The 21,515-nt window shown below is 42.7% G+C and overlaps 2 protein-coding genes across 3 annotated transcripts; both read left to right on the top strand.

Annotated features, from left to right (window-relative positions):
* LOC102173963 (zinc finger protein OZF) lies at positions 1-21,149 on the top strand. 2 transcript variants are annotated; one of them, XM_018062942.1, is made up of 7 exons: positions 1-131; positions 1,971-2,060; positions 4,597-4,787; positions 7,060-7,186; positions 7,932-8,027; positions 16,776-16,868; positions 19,516-21,149. In XM_018062942.1, exons 3-7 carry the CDS (start codon positions 4,773-4,775, stop codon positions 20,802-20,804), a joined length of 1,620 nt encoding a protein of 539 aa, XP_017918431.1. In that variant the 5' UTR covers positions 1-131; positions 1,971-2,060; positions 4,597-4,772; the 3' UTR covers positions 20,805-21,149. The 2 variants fall into 2 exon arrangements, with proteins under 2 accessions (XP_017918431.1, XP_017918432.1); XM_018062943.1 differs by lacking the exon at positions 1,971-2,060.
* LOC108638015 (zinc finger protein 577-like) lies at positions 9,433-11,536 on the top strand. Its single transcript, XM_018062962.1, has one exon. The coding sequence runs from the start codon at positions 9,541-9,543 to the stop codon at positions 10,513-10,515; it is 975 nt and encodes a 324-aa protein (XP_017918451.1). The 5' UTR covers positions 9,433-9,540; the 3' UTR covers positions 10,516-11,536.

Below are 21,515 nucleotides of genomic sequence, written 5' to 3'. Positions count from 1 at the left end.
CTTGTGAACCTCGTCGGCCGCCATCCTTTCAGCTTCCAGAATTCTTGCCTGCGGCGGAGGGTGGTCGCCAGGTTTTAAAACAGCTGTCCTGTGATTTGTCTCCAGCGGTGAAGACGGAAGTCATCCATCAGGTCGGTGTTGGGTTCTGGGCGTGTTTCAGGGCCAGGGAGAGCGCCTTAGGGTGTTTGTTGTTGTTGTTCCAGATTGCGTAGGGGTAGGCGTTGGGCTCAAGCGAGTGGTTATGCCGGCTGGTGCCTTTTGTGTTTGTGGACCAACCCAGGGATTCGTGTTGAGTGTTTTCTCTGGTGGGGGAGCACGGGTTACCGTGTTGGATCTGTAACCTAGCTGGACGCCACCAGGCCTTCCTGGCACAGGCCTTCCCTCATATCCTGTGCTTCAGCTCCTCTCTGAAGTACCTCGATAATAGTACTTGATGTACATTTCATGAATTGAATTGTTTTGCAGAAGTTAAAAAAAAAAAAAACCTCCCCCTCTCTAACAAAGAAGAAGATATTAATAAACTATTTAGTGAGGTAGGGCACAGAACCCCACGCCTCCTGGAACCCAAGGACTGATAATGTTAACCCCTGTGAAACCATCCTGCTACCTCACCATCAGCCAACTAAAGAATTGTGCACAAGCTGATCTTAGACCCTGCAAACCCCCTCCCTCACCTGGCTTTTTAAAGTGCTTTGCCAGATCCCTTGGCATTTTAGGGCAAGAGCCGTCTTGTCTCATTGCAAGGCCTTGAAATAAACATTTCACTGTTCCAGACAACAGCGTTTCAGTTTGTTTGGCTTTGCTGTGTCTTGAACATGATTAACAGCATGACAAATTGGGAGGTCTTTGCTGGAGAGTAGCATTTGGGGTGTCTGTTGTTGGGGATTGGAACTTGTGTCTGCATTAGGGACAGCGTTTGGGGAGCTTATTGCATGTTTAATTTTAGATGTGAAGTCTCTGGTCTTGAATCCATGTTTAGTGTATATTCCTATTGAAAATACTTGGTTTTCAGGTTCATCCTAAAATCAGGGCTTCCCTGGTGTTCAGCAGTAAAGAATCTGCCTGCCAATGCAGGAGACCGAGGTTTGATCCCTGGGTGGGGAAAATCTCTTGGAGAAGGGAACGGCAACCCACTCCAGTATTCTTGGGCTTCCCTTGTGGGTCAGCTGATAAACAATCCGCCTGCAATGCGGGAGACCTGGGTTTGATCCCTGGGTTGGGAAGATCCCCTGGAGAAGGGAAAGGCTACCCACTCCAGTATTCTGGCCTAGAGAATTCCATGGACTGTATAGTCCATGGGGCCGCAAAGAGTCAGACACAACTGAACAACTTTTACTTTCCAGTATTCTTGTTTGGGAAATCCCATGGACAGAGGAGCCTGGCAGGCTACAGTCCACGGGCTCACAAAGAATTGGACACGACTGAGCGACTAACACACTTTAAATACTCCTCCAGAAAGCAACTCTTATTAAAATTTAGTATATTTCATTTTTAGCATTGGGATCAGGTGTGTAGGTATTGGTATGATTTTATACATTTTAATCTAACATCCTATCATAATATTTGAAAATTTTATTTCTTTTCTTTTAAAAAAACTATCGCAGTTATGTTCCATCAAGTGGATATTCTAATTTGGGAAGAAGCAATACAGATGTAGGTACTACACTTTTAGGAACGCATAAATGGATTTCTTTTAACTCAATTTTTTTTTGTTTCTTTGACCAGCTGTGATGTTTTTCTCTATGTGTTTTGGACATGTTTTATTACGTTTGTTTGTAAACAGGTTATACTTTTGTTGTAACTGTAAATAGTGTCATTTTTTTCCCATACTATCCTGCTCCCTCAATTTTGTGTCTTATTTTATGTAATGCACAAGAGCAAAAATTAAAAAGATACACTTATTTTGTCACCTCATTCCACTCAGATATTACTGATTGATTCCTTCAAATTGATTCCTTTATGTTTTCTAGTTGAGCATCTTTGTTACCTACAAATAGAGTTGGCCAGGTGGCAAGTTTATGGACTGGAGTAAGAAGAACCTGCTTCTCCCTCTGACTTGGGTAGGTTAATCTCTGAGTCAGGCTTCATCAGTTGTGAAAAAAGCTGTCATGATTCCCACTTCATAGCTGTTAGAAATATGGAATGAGCAAAAGTTCTTTGAATACAAAGCAGCGTGCCTGATAGTCTGAATAAATGGTACCTGCACTTTATCAAGTTATTACTCTTTCTCAAAGGTGTCCCACACACTTTATTGAGATGTAGTTGGCATATACATATGTAATTCTGTAAGTTTAAAGGTGTACAGTTGTGTTTATTTAATACACTTACATATTGCAAAATGGTCACCACTATAAGTTAGCCAACATCTGCATCATGTGACATAATTACCATTTCTTTTTAAAGGTGAGAACACTGAAGATCTACTTTTTATTAACTTTCAAGTGTATGTGCTTAGTTGCTCAGTCGTGTCCGGCTCTTGGCGATCCCAAGGACTGTAGCCCTCCAGGCTCTGCTCTCCATGAAGATTCTTCAGGCCAGAATACTGGAATGGGTTGCCATGCCCTCCTCCAGGGGATCGTTGCAACCCAGGGATTGAACCCAGGTCTAATATGGTATTTAACTGTAATCACCATGCTGTACATTACAGTCCCCTTAAAAGGCTTTAAATTTTATTTTCTTTGATAATTTCTTTCTCTTTAAAGTTTTCTTTATGTTGTGAGATTTCTCAATATTTTATATTCCGGGAATAAACCATACCTGTTCATAATGATTTGTTCTTTTAACATGGGACTGAATTCTGTTTGCTTATAGTCTACCTAATATTTTTGGACCTAGAAATAAAAAAATGTTTTGGATTTGCTTCAAAATAATCCAGTGGTGGTGGGGGAGTGAATGGCAGTGTAGATAAAACAAATTAGGGTTGAATTGATAATTATTGAAGTCACACAATGGATATGTGGAGTTTGATTATGCTGTTCTTTTTTTTTTTTTTTTAATCTACGGCTGCACTGGGTCTTCATTGCTGCACACGGGCTTTCTCTAGTGCAGCAAGTGGAATTTACTTTCTGGTTGTGGTGCACGGGGCTTCTTACTGAGGTGGCTTCTCTTGTCGCAGAGCACGGACTCTAGGCACACGGGCTCAGTAGTTGTGTGTGCCTGGGCTTAGTTGCCCGAAGGCGTGTGGGATCTTTCTGGACCATGGATTGAACCTGTGTTCCCTGCCTTGGCAGGCAGGTTCTTAAGCACTGAACCACCAGGGGGTCCCTGAGTACACTGTTCTCTATCAGGGTTTTTGTACATGAGGTTTAAATGACTGTTCTTTCTTTTGCTTGAAATTGTAAAAAAAAGATTGTGAAAATGTATAAGTGAAACTGATCTGTACTTTTCTTTAAAAGCTTTTTTCAAGTATACACCCCAAATTAAAGGCTAGAATGTTACAGAAATAAAATAAAAACCAAATTAAAAAGAATAGAATATTACATGGACTTCCTTGGCAGTCCAGTGGTTAAGACTCTGCCCTTCCACTACAGAGGCATGGGTTCAATTCCTGGTCATCCCTGGTTAGGGAACTAAGATCTCACATGCCAAACAGCATGGCTAAAAAAAAAAAATAGAGTATTCCACTACCCTAGAAGCCTCCACCTGCTAATCTCCCTCCTCTCCAGAGGCAATTACTTTCCTAAAAACATATTAAATTTTCCTGACTTAAGTTTATGTAAGTGGAATCATGTATTACATATTCTCTTGTGTCTGGCTTCTTATGTTCAATATTTTGTTGTGAAATTCATCTAAGTTACTGCATGTAGCAAAATATTATTTCTTTTCATTGCTATTAGTATCCCACTGTATGAAAGTAAAAGAAATTGTTAGTCCCTCAGTTGAGTCTGCCTCTTTGCGACCCTGTGCACTGTAGCACCCTCCAGGCTCCTCTGTCCATGGAATTCTCCAGGCAAGAGTTCTGGAGTGGGTAGCCATTCCCTTCTCCAGGGAATCATCCCGACTCAGATTGAACCCAGGTCTCCTGCATTGCAGGCAGATTCTTTACCATCTCATTTCTTTTTATTGCTCAGTCATGTCTGATTCTTGCAACCCCATGGACTGTAACCATCAGGCTTCTCTGTCCATGGAATTCTCTTGCCTCTCCAGGCAAGAAACTGGACTGGATTGCCATTTCCTACTCCACTATGTTATATATATGTACACATTCTGTTATGTTCTTTTCCAGTACTGTTTATTGTAAGACACTGAATATATAGTTCCCTGTGCTGTACAGTAGGACCTTGTTGTTTATAGGGCCAACATTTTCGTGCTTCATTTTTCCTGAACTGGATCTGTGAGATCTTAGCCATGGACAAGACCAGGAACTGGTTTTTATTTCCCATCTTCTCTTCTGCTTTCACTCTTTTCCAGCTTTGTCAAAAAAGGCATTCCTCTCACCCATTTCATGTTTCTGTGGGACCCAGCCCCATGATAGAAAAGCCTTTCAAGGAGTTAAAGAGACTTGAACTATTGGGACATTCTGTTAGAATGAGTACTCGTGGCTAGAGAGAGCTGTGGCCACAGGTTCAGTCATTGAATTTGCTCTTGAATCCACAGGTTCTAGTCTACAGGAACATTTTCAGTGATAGAAGAAGGAGGCTCCAGGCTTGGGAGAGCATGGATTCTGGCAGCAGCCTGACCTGAGATCCCTGACCATAACCTCCAGGCAGGCCTGGAAAGAGAAGACAGAACACAGCCTGGAGTTACACACCCTTTCTTAAGAAGTAGAGAAGATGAGCAAGGTCCAGGTGAGGTTTGTGTTATCTGTTTTAATCCTTTGTTTCCCAGGGGACTTGTGGAAGCTTCTAAAAAGCAGTCTGATGAAATGAGAACAATATGAAGTAAAAAGTGAAAATGATGGTCACTAAGTTGTGTCAGACTCTTTGGGACTCCCATGGCGTGTAGCCCACCAGGCTCCTCTGTCTGTGGAGTTCTCCAGGCCAGAATACTGGAGTGGTTAACCATTCCCTTCTCTAGAGGATCTTTCCAACCTGGAGACAGAACCCTGGTCTCCTCCATTGCAGGCAGATTCTTTACCTTCTGAGCCACCAGGAAAGCCCTGAGAAGAGTATATGTTAATAAAAATTAGGATCTGGTGGACAGTAAGTTTAGGCTAAAATCTTAAAATAGAGGCAAATTCTTCCCTTATAACTTCTTAACCCCAGTTTCCAAAAAAATGAAGTCAAAGCCAATTATTCTTGGGTGATCTTTGTGTTTTTACTTATACAAATGATACATAGCTCCGTTCACGTGCACGAGGTTTAAGCACACACAAGTCTTTGCATCAAAAGAAGATATCCTCTTTCACTTTTTTCTCACCAAAGGCCCAACCCGAAGGGTACATGTTAATAATTTGGGTTTCCCATCAAATTCATGTTTGGTAAAATATATCTATATTTAGATTAATTTATGTATATCTTAATATATGTATTTGTATGTGCATGCATATGTAAACTTATAGATATGTAGCTGAATATATTATTAAGAGTTTTTCATATGTCTGGGATGAGACTATATACTATATGGACTATATACTATAGACTACATACTATTTGGGGGCTTGATTCTTTTCATTTAAGAGAATGCCTTGAAAATCATTGATACCAGTATATTTAAATCCATCTCATTGATGTTAATGTTTGCATAACATTTCATAGCATGGCGGTTTAGGATACCTTGTGGTGCAGAGGTTAAAGCGTCTCCCTGCAATATGGGAGACCTGGGTTCGCTGCCTGGGTCGGGAAGATGCCCTGGAGAAGGAAATGGCAACCCACTCCAATATTCTTGCCTGGAGAATCCCCTGGACGGAGGAGCTTGGTGGCCTACAGTCCGCAGATCGCAGAGTCAGACACGACTGAGCGACTTCACTTCACTTCTTTTGTCTGCCTCTAATAGACATCTAAATTAATAACAAATTTTTCACTCATGTAAACAAAGACATTCTTACTGCACAGTGTCTTTTATTTCTATGCAAATATTATTTGAGTTCTTTTCTAGGCTGGGAAGGACTAATTTGTAGAATTCCACAGGGCTGTGGTTTGAATGTTTGTGTGCCTCTACAATTCATGTTGAAATCTTAACCAATCAAAGATGATAGTATTAGGAGGTAGGACCTTTTGGAGGTGTGTAAATCAGTCATGAAGGGTGAGGTCTTCACGAATAGGATGAGTGTCCTTTTAAGAAAGAATGCACAGGGATCCTTCACCCTTCCCTGCGAAGGTTCCCGCTATGAGCCAGGGAGCAGGCCCTCTCTAAAAGGTGGCCATGATGGCCCTTGATCCCAGACATCCCAGACCCCACAACTGTGAGAAATAAATTTGTTTTTATAAGCTACCCAGTCTGCGGTATTTTATTATAGCAACCCAAGTGGACTACGACACAGTCACAGGCTTTTCCCTGGTGGCTCAGTGGTAAAGAACCCACCTGCCAATGCAGGGGACACAGGTTCAATCCCTGGGCCAGGAAGATCCCACATTGCCCCAGAGCTAAGCCCGAGCACCACAACTACTGAGCCTGTGCTCTGGAGCACGGGAGGCGCAACTGCTAAAGCCCACTGGCCTGGAGCTTGTGCTCTGCAACAGGAGAAGCCGTGACAGTGAGAGGCCCACACACCACAGCTAGGGAGCGGCCCCCACAACTACAGAAAAGCCCATGCAGCGACAAAGACACAGCACAAAAATAAATAAATACAGATTGTTTTAAAAAAAGACACATGGTCTGTCCTACGTGAAATAGCCACAGCTACAGTGCACATAATTTTTTATCATGGGGAAGATAAACAGAACGTGTTCCTGGGACTTCCGTGGTGGTCTAGTGGTTAGGATTCCGGGCTTTCCCTGCTGTGATCTGGGTTCAGTCCCTGGTCAGGGAACTGAGATCCCATGAGCTATGTTGTACGGCCAAAAAATAAAATAAAAATGAGATCTCTTCTGATTTATAAAAAAATAAAAGAACATGTTCTTATTCTTTTTTCCACATCATATATTCCATCACGAATTGCATTGGAATTTGTTATTACAGGGCCCTGTGTCATTCGAGGATGTGGCTGTGGGCTTCAGCGGGGAGGAGTGGCAGCTCCTGGGCCCGTCTCAGAAGGCCCTGTACTGGGACGTCATGCTGGAGAACTACTGCAACTTAGTGTCAGTAGGTAAGGGCAGCGTGTGCTCGGGCCACCCAGGATGGCTGTCCGCCTGCTCTCTGTCCATCTCTAGCTCAACCCAGGCCTGCTTCACCTACACCCTTCTCAGATGACTGACCTCCCTGTCTACAAATTTACCCCGGCCCCAGCTAATGCCCATTCTGGCTGTAGATCAGAACATCTCCACGATGAGAGCTTTTCATAGGGATGGTGACGGGCATGCGTCTGCTGGCTTCCCTGGTAACCAATGAGCCAACCTGACATCAATTTCCCCTGTAACTGGTAACGCACCCCCCCACCCCAGCAAAGACTGCCGTCATGTCCCACTTGCCATGTACCACACACAGTGGGGTGTTGCTCCAGGACCTTGTGTCAGACAAGTAAGCTCTTCCCTCCGTTAAACCATTGATGTCTCTGTCGCCGACTCCGGGCTCTTTTTCTTTGGTTTGAAGTTGGGTGAGTCCAGGGCTTGGCTTGGAGGACTGCAAGGTGCATCCCAGCAGACAGCATTATAGTCAGTTGCCTTTTCTTTCTCATTCAGTGAAATCTGTAGGGTTCCTGGAATGTTGTATTTTATGGTTGGGACTAAAGCACTGTAGGTCCTAGAATGCATGTTCTCCCTTTCCAAGTTAAAGGTTTTTACTTTACCAAAGTACAAGGGATGTGGTCCCCAAAATCAAACTTTGTGCAGTTCTCGTAGATCACCCTGGCTCAAATGGTCAGCACCAGCCATCCCATGATTTCCCGTTTACAGGATATCAGGCTCCCAAACCAGATTCATTCTTTCAGTTGGAACAAGGAGGACCCCCATGGATGGTCAAGGGAGCAGCCCTGAGTCCAACCTGCCCAGGTGAGTGAGCTCAAAACAAGAAGGTGGGAAGAAATGACACAAAAATTCAGTTAGTCAGTGACAGGTTGACATTTCTGAAGTGTTATCTAGAGAACTTCCCTGACGCCGTTGGTAACCCAATAACCTAACACTTTTCTGCATGTTGTTATTAGGGCTGTTCTTCTTTGCCTGCTATTAAAGGATGATGTCTTCTTTTTTACAGTTTTCGGGATCTTACTGTGGTTTGTCTCATCCTAGACCTTGCTGGTTCCTTGCTTCCCAGCACGCTCCCTCATGCCTTCTCCTTTCCTTTGTCTGCAAGGGCTCACTGTCTGTCCTCCACCTTGCTCACTCCGAGGTCCCTCTCACCACCCATGCAGATCGTTTTGCACTTAGCGCTGCCCCCTGCCTCTGCAGTATCAGCTCCCCTTTTGACAGCTGTTCTCCCTCCCTGACAACCCATGTCACCTTCATTCATCTGAAAACCACACACACCTTGTCTCCCAGGGGACCTCTGTCTACTGATTGACCCTCTGCTTCCCCAGCTTTCAGGTTAGGGGTTTTGTTAATCTTCTGTTAAAAGTTTGACTCAGTCTCAGGGCCTCAGCTTTCTGTTCTCTGCTGGAGGGCCCCAGGTTGACTCCTGCTAACATCTGACCTGCACTCTAACCCTCTGTGTGTTGCCAGCCACCAGGGCCACTGGCCTGTGTTGCTCTACTTCCTGTGCGTGAGACCAGAATCCTCTTTTCTCCCAGATCCTGTCTTCACCCTCAGAGTGTGTGTTCACACATATGGAAGATTTAAGCTCTCTGACAGATATCCCTGGGTTGACAACTCTCTGTCTATAGTCTAATCTGCCCTCTGATTCTGCATTTTGCCTGCATCCAAAGTAATTGTCCTACGAAATCCTTTTTCCTTCAGTTTCATGAATGAGATCATTTTTCCTCCTGGTGAATTCTTTTCCTCCCCATGCATTTTGTTTAGGTTCTACCATATTGCTCTGCCTTTCAGTTACCTTGAGTCTTTCCTATTTGCTCTATTATTTCTGAAGGTCTCTGTGGTGGTCCGGTAGTTAAGACTCCATGCTTCCTCTGCAGGGGTCACAGGTTCGATCCCTGGTCAGGGAACTAAGGTCCCATATGGCACAGGACATGGCCAAAAGAATTTGAAAGACCTTCTGTATGGATTCCAGGTGCCTTCTTTTGGGCTTCCCTGGTGGCTCATATGGTAAAGAATCTGCCTGCAATGCAGGAGACCTGGGTTCGAGCCCTGGGTCAGGAAGATCCCCTGGAGAAGGAAATGGCTACCCACTCCAGTATTCTTGCCTGGAGAATTGCATGGATAGAGGAGCCTGGCAGGCTACAGTCCATGGGGTCACAAAAAGTTGGGCATGACTGAGTGACTAACACTAACTAACTGCTGTTCCTATTGAATTTTGTTTTATAATACTGTCATTTTTTTCACAGAGCATAACATACACTTCCATAGTAGACATTTCTCTTAGACTGGGATCTTATAAGAGCTAACTCAAACCATGGCATTTTTATACTCTATTCCTCCCCCCCTCCTAGAATTATCATGGATGTTTTCATTGTTCTTTGTCCTAAAAGAAATGTGGGAGATTGATCATTTGCAGTGGCACCCAGAAAACCAAAACAGGATTAAAATTTTGGAAAGATATCCACAAAGTTATGCAAATAATTTTGACTTATGCAAAAGCCTTGTTCCTTTAACACAAAAACACAATAAGTTTGGCTCACGCTGTAAAAGTTTAAAGTCACAGTTAGGTTTTGTTGCTGAGAATAGAAGATACACAGGAAAGGACTCTGATGGGTTCAGTGGGTATGGGAAATCATCTGTCTGCCTCCAGGATAATAAAACTCTTAGTGGAATCAAATACCATGGTTGTGTGAAACCCAGTAGCGCTAAACCACCGCTCAGTGGCCGTCAGAAAACTTGCTCAGGAAAGAAGCCATGTGCATGCAGTGAATGTGGGAAAGCGTTCTCCAGGAAGGCCCAGCTCATTAGACATCAGAGAACTGAAAGGGGAGAGAAGCCCCACAGATGCAACACATGTGGAAAAGCATTCATCAAGATTCAGCTCACTGAACATCAGAGAACTCATACGGGAGGGAAGCCCCATGAACCTGATGAATGGGAAAGCCTTTTCCAGAAGGTTGCAGCTCATGGGCCTCCAGAGAAGTCACACAGGAGAGAAGCCCTACAGGATGTGGTGAGTGTGGAAAAGCCGTCAGCCAGAGGTTACCGGCTCAAGAGACATCAGCGTGCTCACACCAGAGAGAAACTGTATGGCTGCGGTATGTGTGGGAAGGCCTTTTCCCAAAAGGCTTACCTCATTGCCCATCAGAGACGCCACACAGGAGAGAAGCCTTATGAGTGCCACAAATGCAGAAGAACCTTCTTTTTTAAGTCTGACCTGACCAAGCATCAGAGAACTCACAGGAAAGAGAAACTGTGTGAATGCAGTGACTGCAAAAAGGCCTTCTGAAGCAAGGCAAAGCTCATTCAGCATCAGTGGACTCACACCAGAGAGACCGTATGGCTGCAGTGAATGTGGCGAAGCCTTGGCCGACATGTTCTCATCAAACATAAGAAGACTCACTGGGGAGAGAAAGCTGTAGAATCCCCAGAGCTGGAGATACCCTCCTCCGGGCATCATAGCTCTTTATGCCTGAGTGAACTCATACAAGAGCAAAGCCCTGTTAACACAGTGCCCAGAGAGATGGTGTCTTTGGGAACCCAGTCCTTATCAAGCAGCGAGCTGCTAATGGGCAGAAACAGAGTGATTGTGGCCCAGTCTTTTCTAAGAAGTCAGGCCTCAGTAGATAATCGGGGGTTTACTCAGGGAATAAGCCTCAGAAATGCAGTGAATGTGATCACCCCTTCAGTAATAAATTATGTCTTGTATGTTACAGATACTGCATAGAAAGAAAAATCCATGGGGGATTTTTCCTCCAGAGATGGGGGAGCCTTGAGCCAGAATCTTCCCCACATTCATTATGTGTCAATGCTCACTTAGGGCAGAAATGCTGGATTTCCCTGGAGGTCCAATGGTTAAGACTCTAAGCTTCCAATGCAAGGGGCACAGGTTAAATCCCTGGTTGAGGAACTAAAATTTCACAGGCTGTTGTGGGGTGCGGCCAAAAATATATATATAAAGAGTTGATTTCAGGACAGAAATGCCGTGGATGCAGTGATTGTGTAGAACACTTCCATGAGAAGTTAGACTTAGTAAATATCAGTGAGATCATATGGAGCAGAAATGTAGCTCTTGTGGGGAACCTTTTTCCCAGAAGTGATATCCTAGTGAGTTTCAGAGAGTTCCCATGGGACTGAAACCTTAGGAAAGAGTGTGATGGTCTTCAGTGATCAATTATACCTTCTCACTTGTCAGAGAAGCATAGAAAGACAACTCTAGAGGCACTGAAAGTGGAAAAAACACATTTATAAAGTGGGGAAGAACTCATAGAAAAGAGAAATCCCCTGAAAGCCATAAAAAAAAAAAAAAAGAAATTGTATCCCCAAATTAAGTCCTGTATCACAGTTTTACCTTGGGAAATGGGGAGAGACTTCTCTAAGTAAAGGAAATCTTCAGTTCAGTCACTCAGTCGTGTCCGACTCTTTGCAACCCCATGAATCGCAGCATGCCAGGCCTCCCTGTCCATCACCAACTCCCGGAGTTCACTCAGACTCGCGTCTGTTAGACGTCAGGAATTGCAGTATGGAGTGAAAACCTCAGAATATAATGAATGTAAAAGTACAGCTGTATTAGTTTCTTGTGGCTGGTGTAACCAATTTTCACAAAGTTAGTGTTTCAGAATAACACAGTGCATTAGTCCAGAGATCTGAAATCCAAAAAATGCATCTCTCTGGGCTTAAAAACAAGGTTGTTGGCAAGGTCAGATTTCTTTATGGAGGTTCTAGAGCAGACTCGGTTTCTTTGTTTTCCCAGCTTCTAGCAGCTGCCCAAATTCCATGACTTTTGGCCCCTTTCCTTCCTTAAGGCCAGTGATGACTGGTCAGCTCTTCATCTCTCACTTTTCTGCCTCTTCCTTCCATGCTTAAGGACCCTTGTGATTACATTGGGCCCACCCAGAAAATTCAAAATAATGTCCTATCTTAAAATCAGCTAATCAGCAACTTTAACTTCATCGCTAACTTGTGTCCCCTTTGCCTTATAATGTAGCATATTCACAAGTCCTGGATATAAGGATGTAGACATCTTTGGGAGGCCACTATGCTGCCTACCAAAGGTCACCCTTTGGCACCCAATGGTTCATGTCCATCCCACATGTAAAATGGATTCACCCTATTCCACCATCTCCAAGTGTCTCAGCCTGTTATAGGACCAACTCAGAGTCCAAAATCTCACCTAAAATGGATCCACTCGGGCATGCCAAATCTCACCTTCTAAAGCTAATATTGGTGAGCCTCTGGGTATAATCTGCCCTGGGGCACCATGTGAACCTTAAAACTCTAGAAACTATTTGGCCTTAAAATGACTTAATGCCATCTTCTGCCTTAATTCCCCTTCACCATACAATGTAACAGGTTTCCCTATTCTGGGAATTGGGACATGAACATCTTTGGGATTTGCCATGATATTGCCTACCACAGAAGCATTAGATTTCAGAGAGTTGCACTTCAATAAATTCCTGCCTACCCCTTAAATAAATTTGAAACAGCATGTTCTCAGTGAAGCAGTTATCTAAAGTGATTATGATCTAAGTACAGTTCAGTTCAGTTCAGTCGCTCAGTCATGTCCGACTCTTTGCAACCCCATAAATTGCAGCACGCGAGGCCTCCCTGTCCATCACCATCTCCCGGAGTTCACTCAGACTCACGTCCATCGAGTCGGTGGTGCCATCCAGCCATCTCATCCTCTGTTGTCCCCTTCTCCTGCCCCCAATCCCTCCTAGCATCAGAGTCTTTTCCAATGGGTCAACTCTTCGCATGAGGTGGCCAAAGTACTGGAGTTTCAGCTTTAGCATCCTTCCTTCCAAAGAACACCCAAGACCAATCTCCTTTAGAATGGACTGGTTGGATCTCCTTGCAGTCTAAGGGACTCTCAAGAGTCTTCTCCAACACCACAGTTCAAAAGCATCAGTTCTTTGGCACTCAGCTTTCTTCACAGTCCAACTCTCGCATCCATACATGACCACAGGAAAAACCATAGCCTTGACTAGATGGACCGTTTTTGGCAAAGTAATGTCTCTGCTTTTGAATATGCTATCTAGGTTGGTCATAACTTTCCTTCCAAGGAGTAAGTGTCTTTTAATTTCATGGCTACAGTCACCATCTGCGGTGATTTTGGAGCCCCCAAAAATAAAGTCTGACACTGTTTCCACTGTTTCCCCATCTATTTCCCATGAAGTGATGGGACCAGATGCCATGATCTTCATTTTCTGAATGTTGAGCTTGAAGCCAACTTTTTCACTCTCCTCTTTCACTTTCATCAAGAGGCTTTTTAGTTCCTCTTCACTCTCTGCCATAAGGGTGGTGTTATCTGCATATCTGAGGTTATTGATATTTCTCCCGGGAATCTTGATTCCAGCTTGTGCTGCTTCAGCCCAGCGTTTCTCATGACGTACTCTGCATAGAAGTTAAATAAGCAGGGTGACAACATGCAGCCTTGATGTACTCCTTTTCCTACTTGGAACCAGTCTGTTGTTCCATGTCCAGTTCTAACTGTTGCTTCCTGACCTGCACATTAACATTTTTTTCCTTAATCAGAGAATCTTGTACTAATTCTTAGATGTGAACACCATGGAATGCTCTTGAAACATAAGAATCAAATTGTCAGCACTGGAAAAGAACTCTCTCCTAATGGAACATAAGATTTTTACTGCTGGAAATACTACCAAACATACCTTTGTATCTATTCTGAAATTGAATAGATTAACATATCCACATATAAAATTCCATGAGCAGAGGATCCTGGCGGGCTATAGTCCACGGGGTCACAAAGGTAGGACATGACTCAGCAGGCATGGATCAACCAGTAATGTTAATTTCACAGTCAGACATCCAGTCAGAACCTATGCATGTATGCCAAGAAACAGGAAAATAGGACCCATAAACACAAAGGAAAGTCTATAGAAAGAGACCCAGAAAAATAAAAAATGAAAAACTATTTCTTAAAGAAAATAAAAATAATAAAAAATACAGAAAACAATAAATCTAAAAAGAGGGGAAAAGTAGTAAAAGAGACCCAGAAATGACATGGGTGACAGAATTAGTAGAAAATGATGTTAAAATAGTTATTATAAATATTATATATGGTCAAGAAGGCTGTGTCAAGTGGATTATGGAAATTATAATTTTCTGTGGAATTCTCTCCACATGAAGAAAAGGACAGATTGCTCCCCTGGTGGCTCACAGGGTAAAGATCTACCTGCAACATGGGAGACCTGGGTTCAATCCCTGTGTCAGGAAGATCCCCTGGAAAGGGAATGGCTACCCTTTCTAGTATTCTTGCCTGGTGAATCTCATGGGCAGAGGAGCCTAGTAGTCTATAGCCCATGGAGTTGCAAAGAGCTGGACACAGCTGAGCAACTGACACGCACGTGGCCAATTGCACAGTGTCTCTTTAACATTTTTATTTATTTCTGGCTGAGCTGGGCCTTTGTTGCTGTGTGTGGGCTTTCTCTAGTTGTGGTGCCCAGGCTTCTCATTGCAGTGACTTCTCTTTTTGCAGAGCATGGGCTCTAGTGCACATGGGATCAGTAGTTGCAGGTCATGAGCTCTAGAGCTCAGGCTCAGTAGTTGTGGCACACTGGTTTAGTTGTTCTGTGACATGTGGGATCCTCCCAGATCAGGGATTGAACCCGTGTCCCCCACATTGGCAGGCAGATTCTCCACTACTGAGCCACAAGGGAAGCCTTGAACAAAGTTTATCCAACACCTTGCTCCATAAGGTACATCACTGCCTTCTTGCACTTGAAGACATTAGACGGTACTTGAACACTGTGCTTGGGACCATTTTAATCAGCAGAATTACCAAGAAAAAGTATAAAAGTATAAATTACCAAGAAAAGTGTCATGAAAAACATGACACTAAGTAGACCATGAAGAGGGTGCTTGTTTGCAATAGGAGAACTGAAATAAGACAGCATCATTTTGTTCAGACTCAGCCAGGATCATACACATCGGGCAACTCAAATTATTTGTTGCTCAAATTATTCTGTGCAGATGTCTGCAGATGTTCGTGCAAGTGCTGTGATTATTGATTTTGGGTTAAAAAGAAATTTTAGCAGTCAGGTGAATTCACAGTAAATCCATGAATAATGAGAACTGACTGAACTTTATTTTTTAATTTTTCTGCTGGTTTATGTACCTCTAAATGGCCATTTTAATAATATCCCTTCTACATATTTTAGATATCCTGTTTCTCAATACAGTAAACCTTTATATTAAACATATTAATATCTTGTACTGATAATTCCTGCATGTGTAGTTATTTCATATCTGATTCTGTTATTTGTTCTGTCTGTTGAAATGTGTCCAAAAGCTCCTTGAGGGCAGATTTTTGCTGTGTTTATATGTTAGCACTTAGTTCTTCTTCACCTCTTAAATAATTGTCTGAAATGTTTTATAGAGACATTTTATGTCCCTGCTTTAGGGATATTTTACCTGTAAAATATAGTGAATATGCTTTTCAGAAACTCCTGATTTACTAGACTAGTTGATAATTAAGTGTTCAATTGCAAAATCAGTATAAGGGCATTTTACTTCTTTTCATAGTAACTAATGAAAACTGTTACCCAGAGAGAGAGCGCCTTGGTAACTTATGGTGAAAACAGCCAGAACATATACCTGTAGGTCTTTTGCTTATTAGTAATGACCATCACCGGCTTCCTAGGTGGTGCAGTGGGAAAGAATCCACCTGCCAACACAGGAGGCCCAAGAGACATGAGTTCAATTCCTAGGTTGGGAAGATCCCCTGGAGGAGGAAATGGCAACCCACTCCAGTATTCTTGCCTAGAAAAATTCCATGCACAGAGGAGCCTGGCAGGCTATAGTCCATGGGATCACAAAGAGTTGGATACAGTTGAGCACACACATACACACACTCACAATGATCACCACACATTGGAAGAAGAATCTGTGATAATTAATAGGGACTAGTGTCATTTGAGGATATTTCTATGGACTTCACTTGGCGGGGGGTGGGGGGGGGCTTCCCTTTTGGCTCAGATGGTAAAGCGTCTGCCTACAATGCGGGAGACCTACGTTCGATCCCTGGGTCGGGAATATCCCCTGGAGAAGGAAATGGCAACCCACTCCAGTACTCTTGCCTGGAAAATTCCATGGACAGAGGAGCCTGGTAGGCTATAGTCCATGGGGTCATAAAGAGTTGGATACGACTGAGCAACTTCACTTCTACTTATTTACCTGAGAGGAGTGGTAGCCACTAGGTTCTGCTTAGAAGAGCCAACATCAGGATGTGTTACTGGAGAATTCTAATAACCTGTGACACTAGTTAACTGTGTCATTCAGAACACAGCCAATAGCCTTTCCTTTTTTAGTTGCCCTAACGTCCAGAGAGACTCAAGATACTGGGTTTGAGTTTATAGACAAATCAATTTTCAGTCCTTCTGTTCCCATCAGAACTTAACGTGTTTTCATCTCCATTAGCTCTTTAATCTGCCAAGGTGAGAGTGTGTCCATTCCTTTTGTGCTCTTCCTAGACATCCCCCACCAAGTCGAATTGTAAACATCCAAGTCTTTGTCATTTCCCATGAACAGGCTATCAAGCTACCATACCAGTTCTGATCCTTAACTTCGAGCCCAGAGAAGGGCCATGGAAAGAAGATGAAATGCAGCATCAGTACTTTTCAGGTAAGTAAGCAGATGAGAAGTCGCAAGATGGGAGACCTTGAAAGTAGTTGGAGGTGAAAGGTTGACCCTTCCGAATGTGTTTAGCAAGGCTAAAACTCTGAAGGTGGTGCTTGTTGTTTAGTCGCTAAGTTGTGTCTGGCTCTTTGCAACCCCATGAACTACAGCATGCTAGTCTTTCCTGTCCTTCACTGTCTCCCAGGGTGAAAATAAACTCATGTCTGTTGAGTCTGTGGAACCATCTCATCCTCTATTGCCCCCCTGTCCTGCCCTCAATCTTTCCCAGCATCAGGGTCTTCTCCAGTGAGTCAGTTCTTTGCATCAGGTGGCCAAAGTATTGGAGCTTCAGCTTCTGCATCAGTCCTTCAGTGAATATTCAGGTTTAGTTTCCTTTAGGATGGACTGGTTTGATCTCCCTGCTGTCCAAGGGACTCTGAAGGTCTTTACAAACACCTAAATCATTGACAAGGCTCTCTTGCATGCTGTTTCCAGGAAAATGTGCCTCTTTTTCTCTCAGATTGACTTACTGTTCAGTAATTAGTTTCCTTACAGCATCCAGACTTCCTCCTCCTCCTTCCTGTTTGGCAGCGTCACTTCCTTTCTCCGCATTCTCTTTAGCTTCTTGCACGACTGAGTGACTAACACTTACCTGATCAAATAATGCCACAATTCTTCCAGTTAATACAGCAACACCAGTGCTGGTGGCTTTCTGTGGGCTCTGTGAGAATGTATCAGAGCAAACCAGAAGGTGGGGATATTGACCACTGGTGGTCTATAAATGTGATATTAGAGTTTTGGGAAGTTTCACTGTCTATTGCCTGCAGAATTAATTAAACAAGAAAGAATCAGTAAGATAGGGTGACTACACTTTAAAAGCTGAGGATCCTTTATTCTAAACTGCTTCCCCCAGATGTTTGTTTAAGACTTAATTTGGTGTCTTTCCTTTGTTGTCATTGTTTGTGCCTGATGAATGGACCTTCTCCATTCATCTCTGGGCATCTCCTAAAGTCTTCAGAGTTGCAAAGCATGAAGCTTCATTTTTGCCTGTTTCTGTCATTTGTTAACCAGTGTAAATTCATTAAATTTCATGGCCTTAACAATACTATTTATTTGCTGATGACCCCCAAATTTCTGTCTACTGACCAAACCTTCCCTCATCCCTATATAGTCACCTGATGCTTCTTTTCTGCACTCAGAGATCTGATACCTACCTCATATTCACATCACTTTTTGTTCCTGTTTTCGCTCACACCACAAATTGAATCTATCAGCAAGTTTGGTCTGTCTCCTTATATCCCAAGGGCTCCACTCTTTTCTGTTACTGTTGTTTTCACTCACACATCAATGTCCAGTATTTTTTGCCAAAATTATGATAGTTTTCTTGAAAATACTCTTGACTTGTTTAATCTTGCTTCTCTCTGTTCTCCACACAATAATCAAGTGATTTTTTTTCAAAAATTTTGCTGTTTTTACTTATTTATAAAAAGGAAGTAAGGAAAATCAGTGTTTGTAGCTACTCACCACCCCACCCCCCCCACAATGGTCATGAGCATAAGCTTCAGAAACATCTGGCTTTTTAAAGACATAATGTTTTGACAGTTACCTGGATTGAAAAAACGAGGAATGACAAGATAAACCATCATGTAGAACAACCTTCTGAGTGGGAGGGTAGAGCGCAAAATCTGGAGTGTAATCTAAGAACAATGCTATATGACATAGCAGATCATTACCAATTTTCATAACCACAGTCCACAAGCCTAAAAATAGTGTTATGTCACAATATTTAAGATCTTGTAATTCACATACACAAAGGATGACATTTTTGAAGTGAAAGCTAAGACATCTCTCTCCTAGTATTACCTTGAATGGCATCCTGTTACTGTTATTAATAATATAATATCTGAATCCTTCCAGAGTCGTCCTACACATGAGCATTTCCTGACTACTGCCTACTTTCTTCTTTATGTAAAAACGAAGTATAATGAAGTTAATTTTTGCAATCAACCCATAGTATAACCAGCGTTTAGATCGGAAATACTAGAGTACTGTGCAAGATGCCATTGTGGGAATCTAAAACAAATTAGTCATTCTGCATTCAGGCCATTATGAGTAATCCTCCTATATAACTTAATAAAAATGTCTTCTTTTATTGTTTATTTTTTCCTTTTGAAAATATTTATTCCTAAATAGTTTAGACTTCATGTGAAATCCCAAGATTATGCACAGATTTCATGTACATTGTTTTTGCAGATTCGCTTAAGTGGTAGTATTTTACCACATTTGCTTTATCGTAATCTGTCATTTTATACACACATACACACACACACACGCAAGTACATATTGCTTTCCTGAACTCTTGACCCCTAATAATGACCCTTTATAAATACATAATTGTGTATTTCCTAGAAACAGGTAATTTAAAAAACATAAAATAGTTATCAAAATCAGGATATTACTACTTATACAGAACTATTACCCAATCTAGAGTTTCCTCAAATTTTACTAATTATATCACTCGTTTTTATAATAATAATAATTTAAAAAACAGCCTTTTTCTGGACCTTTACTTGCTATGTTGTTCATTCTGCTATGAGTACTCTGGCTTTCATCTAGCTGTCAGGGTTTGCTAATTATAACTCAACTTCTTTAGGCAAGAAACTATATGGATGCAATCAAAATGCAATGGATACTTGTCAACCACTCACAACCATGCCTTGGAGAATTCACGCAGGAAATAATTCCCACGGATGCCGTGATTGTAAGGGAACCTTTCCCAGTGAGTTAAAGCTGGTTACTCATCAGGACACTCACACAGAAGAAAACCAATATGGATGCAGTCGATGTCAGAAAGCCTTCATTACAAAGTCAGCACTTGCCTATCATCAGAAGACCCGACACAGAGAAGGAAAGTCCCACAGATGCAGCAAATGTGGGAAGGCTTTTCCTTGGAAGTCAAAGCTCAGCTTACATCAGAGGACTCACTCAGGAGAAAGACCCTTCAGATGTGGAGTTTGTGATAAAGCCTTCATGGTGAAAGCACATCTCACTGTACATCAGAGAACTCACACGGGAGAGAAGCCATACAAATGCTCCGATTGTGAGAAAGCCTTCTCAAAAAAGGCTCAGCTCCTGATTCATCAGCGAATCCACACAGGAGAGAGACCGTATGGATGTAGTGAGTGTCAGCAAGCCTTCATCCAGAAGTCAGATCTCAGTGATCATAAGAAAAGTCATCACGCAGCAGAGAAATCCCACGAATGCAGTGAATGTGGGAAGATTCTGTCCTCTAAGTCAACTCTCATTGTACATCAGAGAACCCATACTGGCGAGAAGCCCTTCAAGTGCAGTGCATGTGATAGAGCCTTCACGTCAAAGGCACATCTCGTTATCCACGAGAGAGTTCATACAGGAGAGAGACCATATGAATGCTCAAACTGTGAGAAGGCCTTCTCCACTAAGGCATATCTCATGATCCATCAGCGAATTCACACAGGAGAGAGACCTTATGGATGCAGTGAATGTCCACAGGCTTTCATCCAGAAGTCAGGTCTCACTAACCATCTAAAAAATTGTCATGCTAAAGTGAAATTGTGTGAATGCCCCGAATGTGGGAAGGTTCTGTCGTGTAAGTCAACACTCATTATACATCAGAGAACCCATACAGGTGAAAAACCATTCAAATGCAATGTGTGTGATAAGGCTTTCACAGCCAAGTCCTATCTCACTGTACATCAGAGAATTCATACAGGAGAGAAACCATATGAATGCCCCCATTGCAAGAAAGCGTTTACTACTCTGTCAGCTCTTATCAGTCACCGGAGAACTCACACAGGAGAGAGGCCCTATGGATGCAGCGAATGTCAGAAAGCCTTCTTTCGGAAATCAGTGCTTGCTAATCATCAGCGAACTCAGCACAGAGGGAAATACTGTGCACAGTGACTGTGAGAATGTGACAAAGCTCTTTCCATTAAGCTTATCTACTCACAGAACTCACACAGGATGGAAACGCCGTAAGTGTTCTCATTATACAGACTGTTCTGGAACTCCTTAATAGGAAAGAAACCTTGTGCATGGAATGAAAGTTTTACATCTTCCATCTGAAGACATTCACCTTGTTATACCTTAGGGATCTTGCCAAAAAAAGAAACATTATAAAGTCAGCGAGAATGGCCTTTTCTGGTGGTACAGTGGTATAAAGAATCTGCCTGCCAACGCAGGAAATGCAGGTTAGATCCCTGGATCGGGAGGATCCCCTGGAGTAGTAAAAGGCAACCCACTCCAGTATTCTGGCCTAGTGAATTCTGTGGGCAGAGGAGCCTGGCAGGCTACAGTCCATGGGGTCACATAGAGTCAGACATGACTGAGCATGTAATGTAGTATAAAGGCAATGATTGTCAAAAGACTTTGTTTGAAAGTCACAGGCTATGCATTTAAGAGGCAGCCCATGTGGGTGCAGGGAAAGTGGGAAATTTTTCTTTTTCAAGTCATGTTGGTTATACATTAGGGTATTCATCCAGGAGAGGGACCCTGCAGTTGCAGTGAATACAAGCAAGCTAAGAAAAGTCACATCTCATTGTACATAAAAATGGAAGTTTCAGGAATGTTTTGATAATGACAGTATCCCCTAGAAAAGTCAAAACTCTTTGATCA

This window comes from Capra hircus, chromosome 18 (assembly GCF_001704415.2).
Source record: "Capra hircus breed San Clemente chromosome 18, ASM170441v1, whole genome shotgun sequence".
Taxonomy (NCBI): Eukaryota; Metazoa; Chordata; class Mammalia; order Artiodactyla; family Bovidae; genus Capra; species Capra hircus.
The sequence above is the reverse complement of the archived record's forward strand: the minus strand, read 5'-3'. Positions and strand labels throughout refer to the sequence as shown.

What these genes read in the sequence shown, in the direction of transcription:
- LOC102173963 (XM_018062943.1), top strand. An exon ending in CCTGAGTCCAACCTGCCCAG is followed by an intron (nt 8,028 to 16,775) that starts GTGAGTGAGCTC and finishes TCCCATGAACAG; the next exon opens with GCTATCAAGCTACCATACCA. An exon ending in GCAGCATCAGTACTTTTCAG is followed by an intron (nt 16,869 to 19,515) that starts GTAAGTAAGCAG and finishes CAACTTCTTTAG; the next exon opens with GCAAGAAACTATATGGATGC.
- LOC108638015 (XM_018062962.1), top strand. Translation starts at nt 9,541, where the DNA reads ATGGCATTTTTATACTCTATTCCTCCCCCCCTCCTAGAATTATCATGG.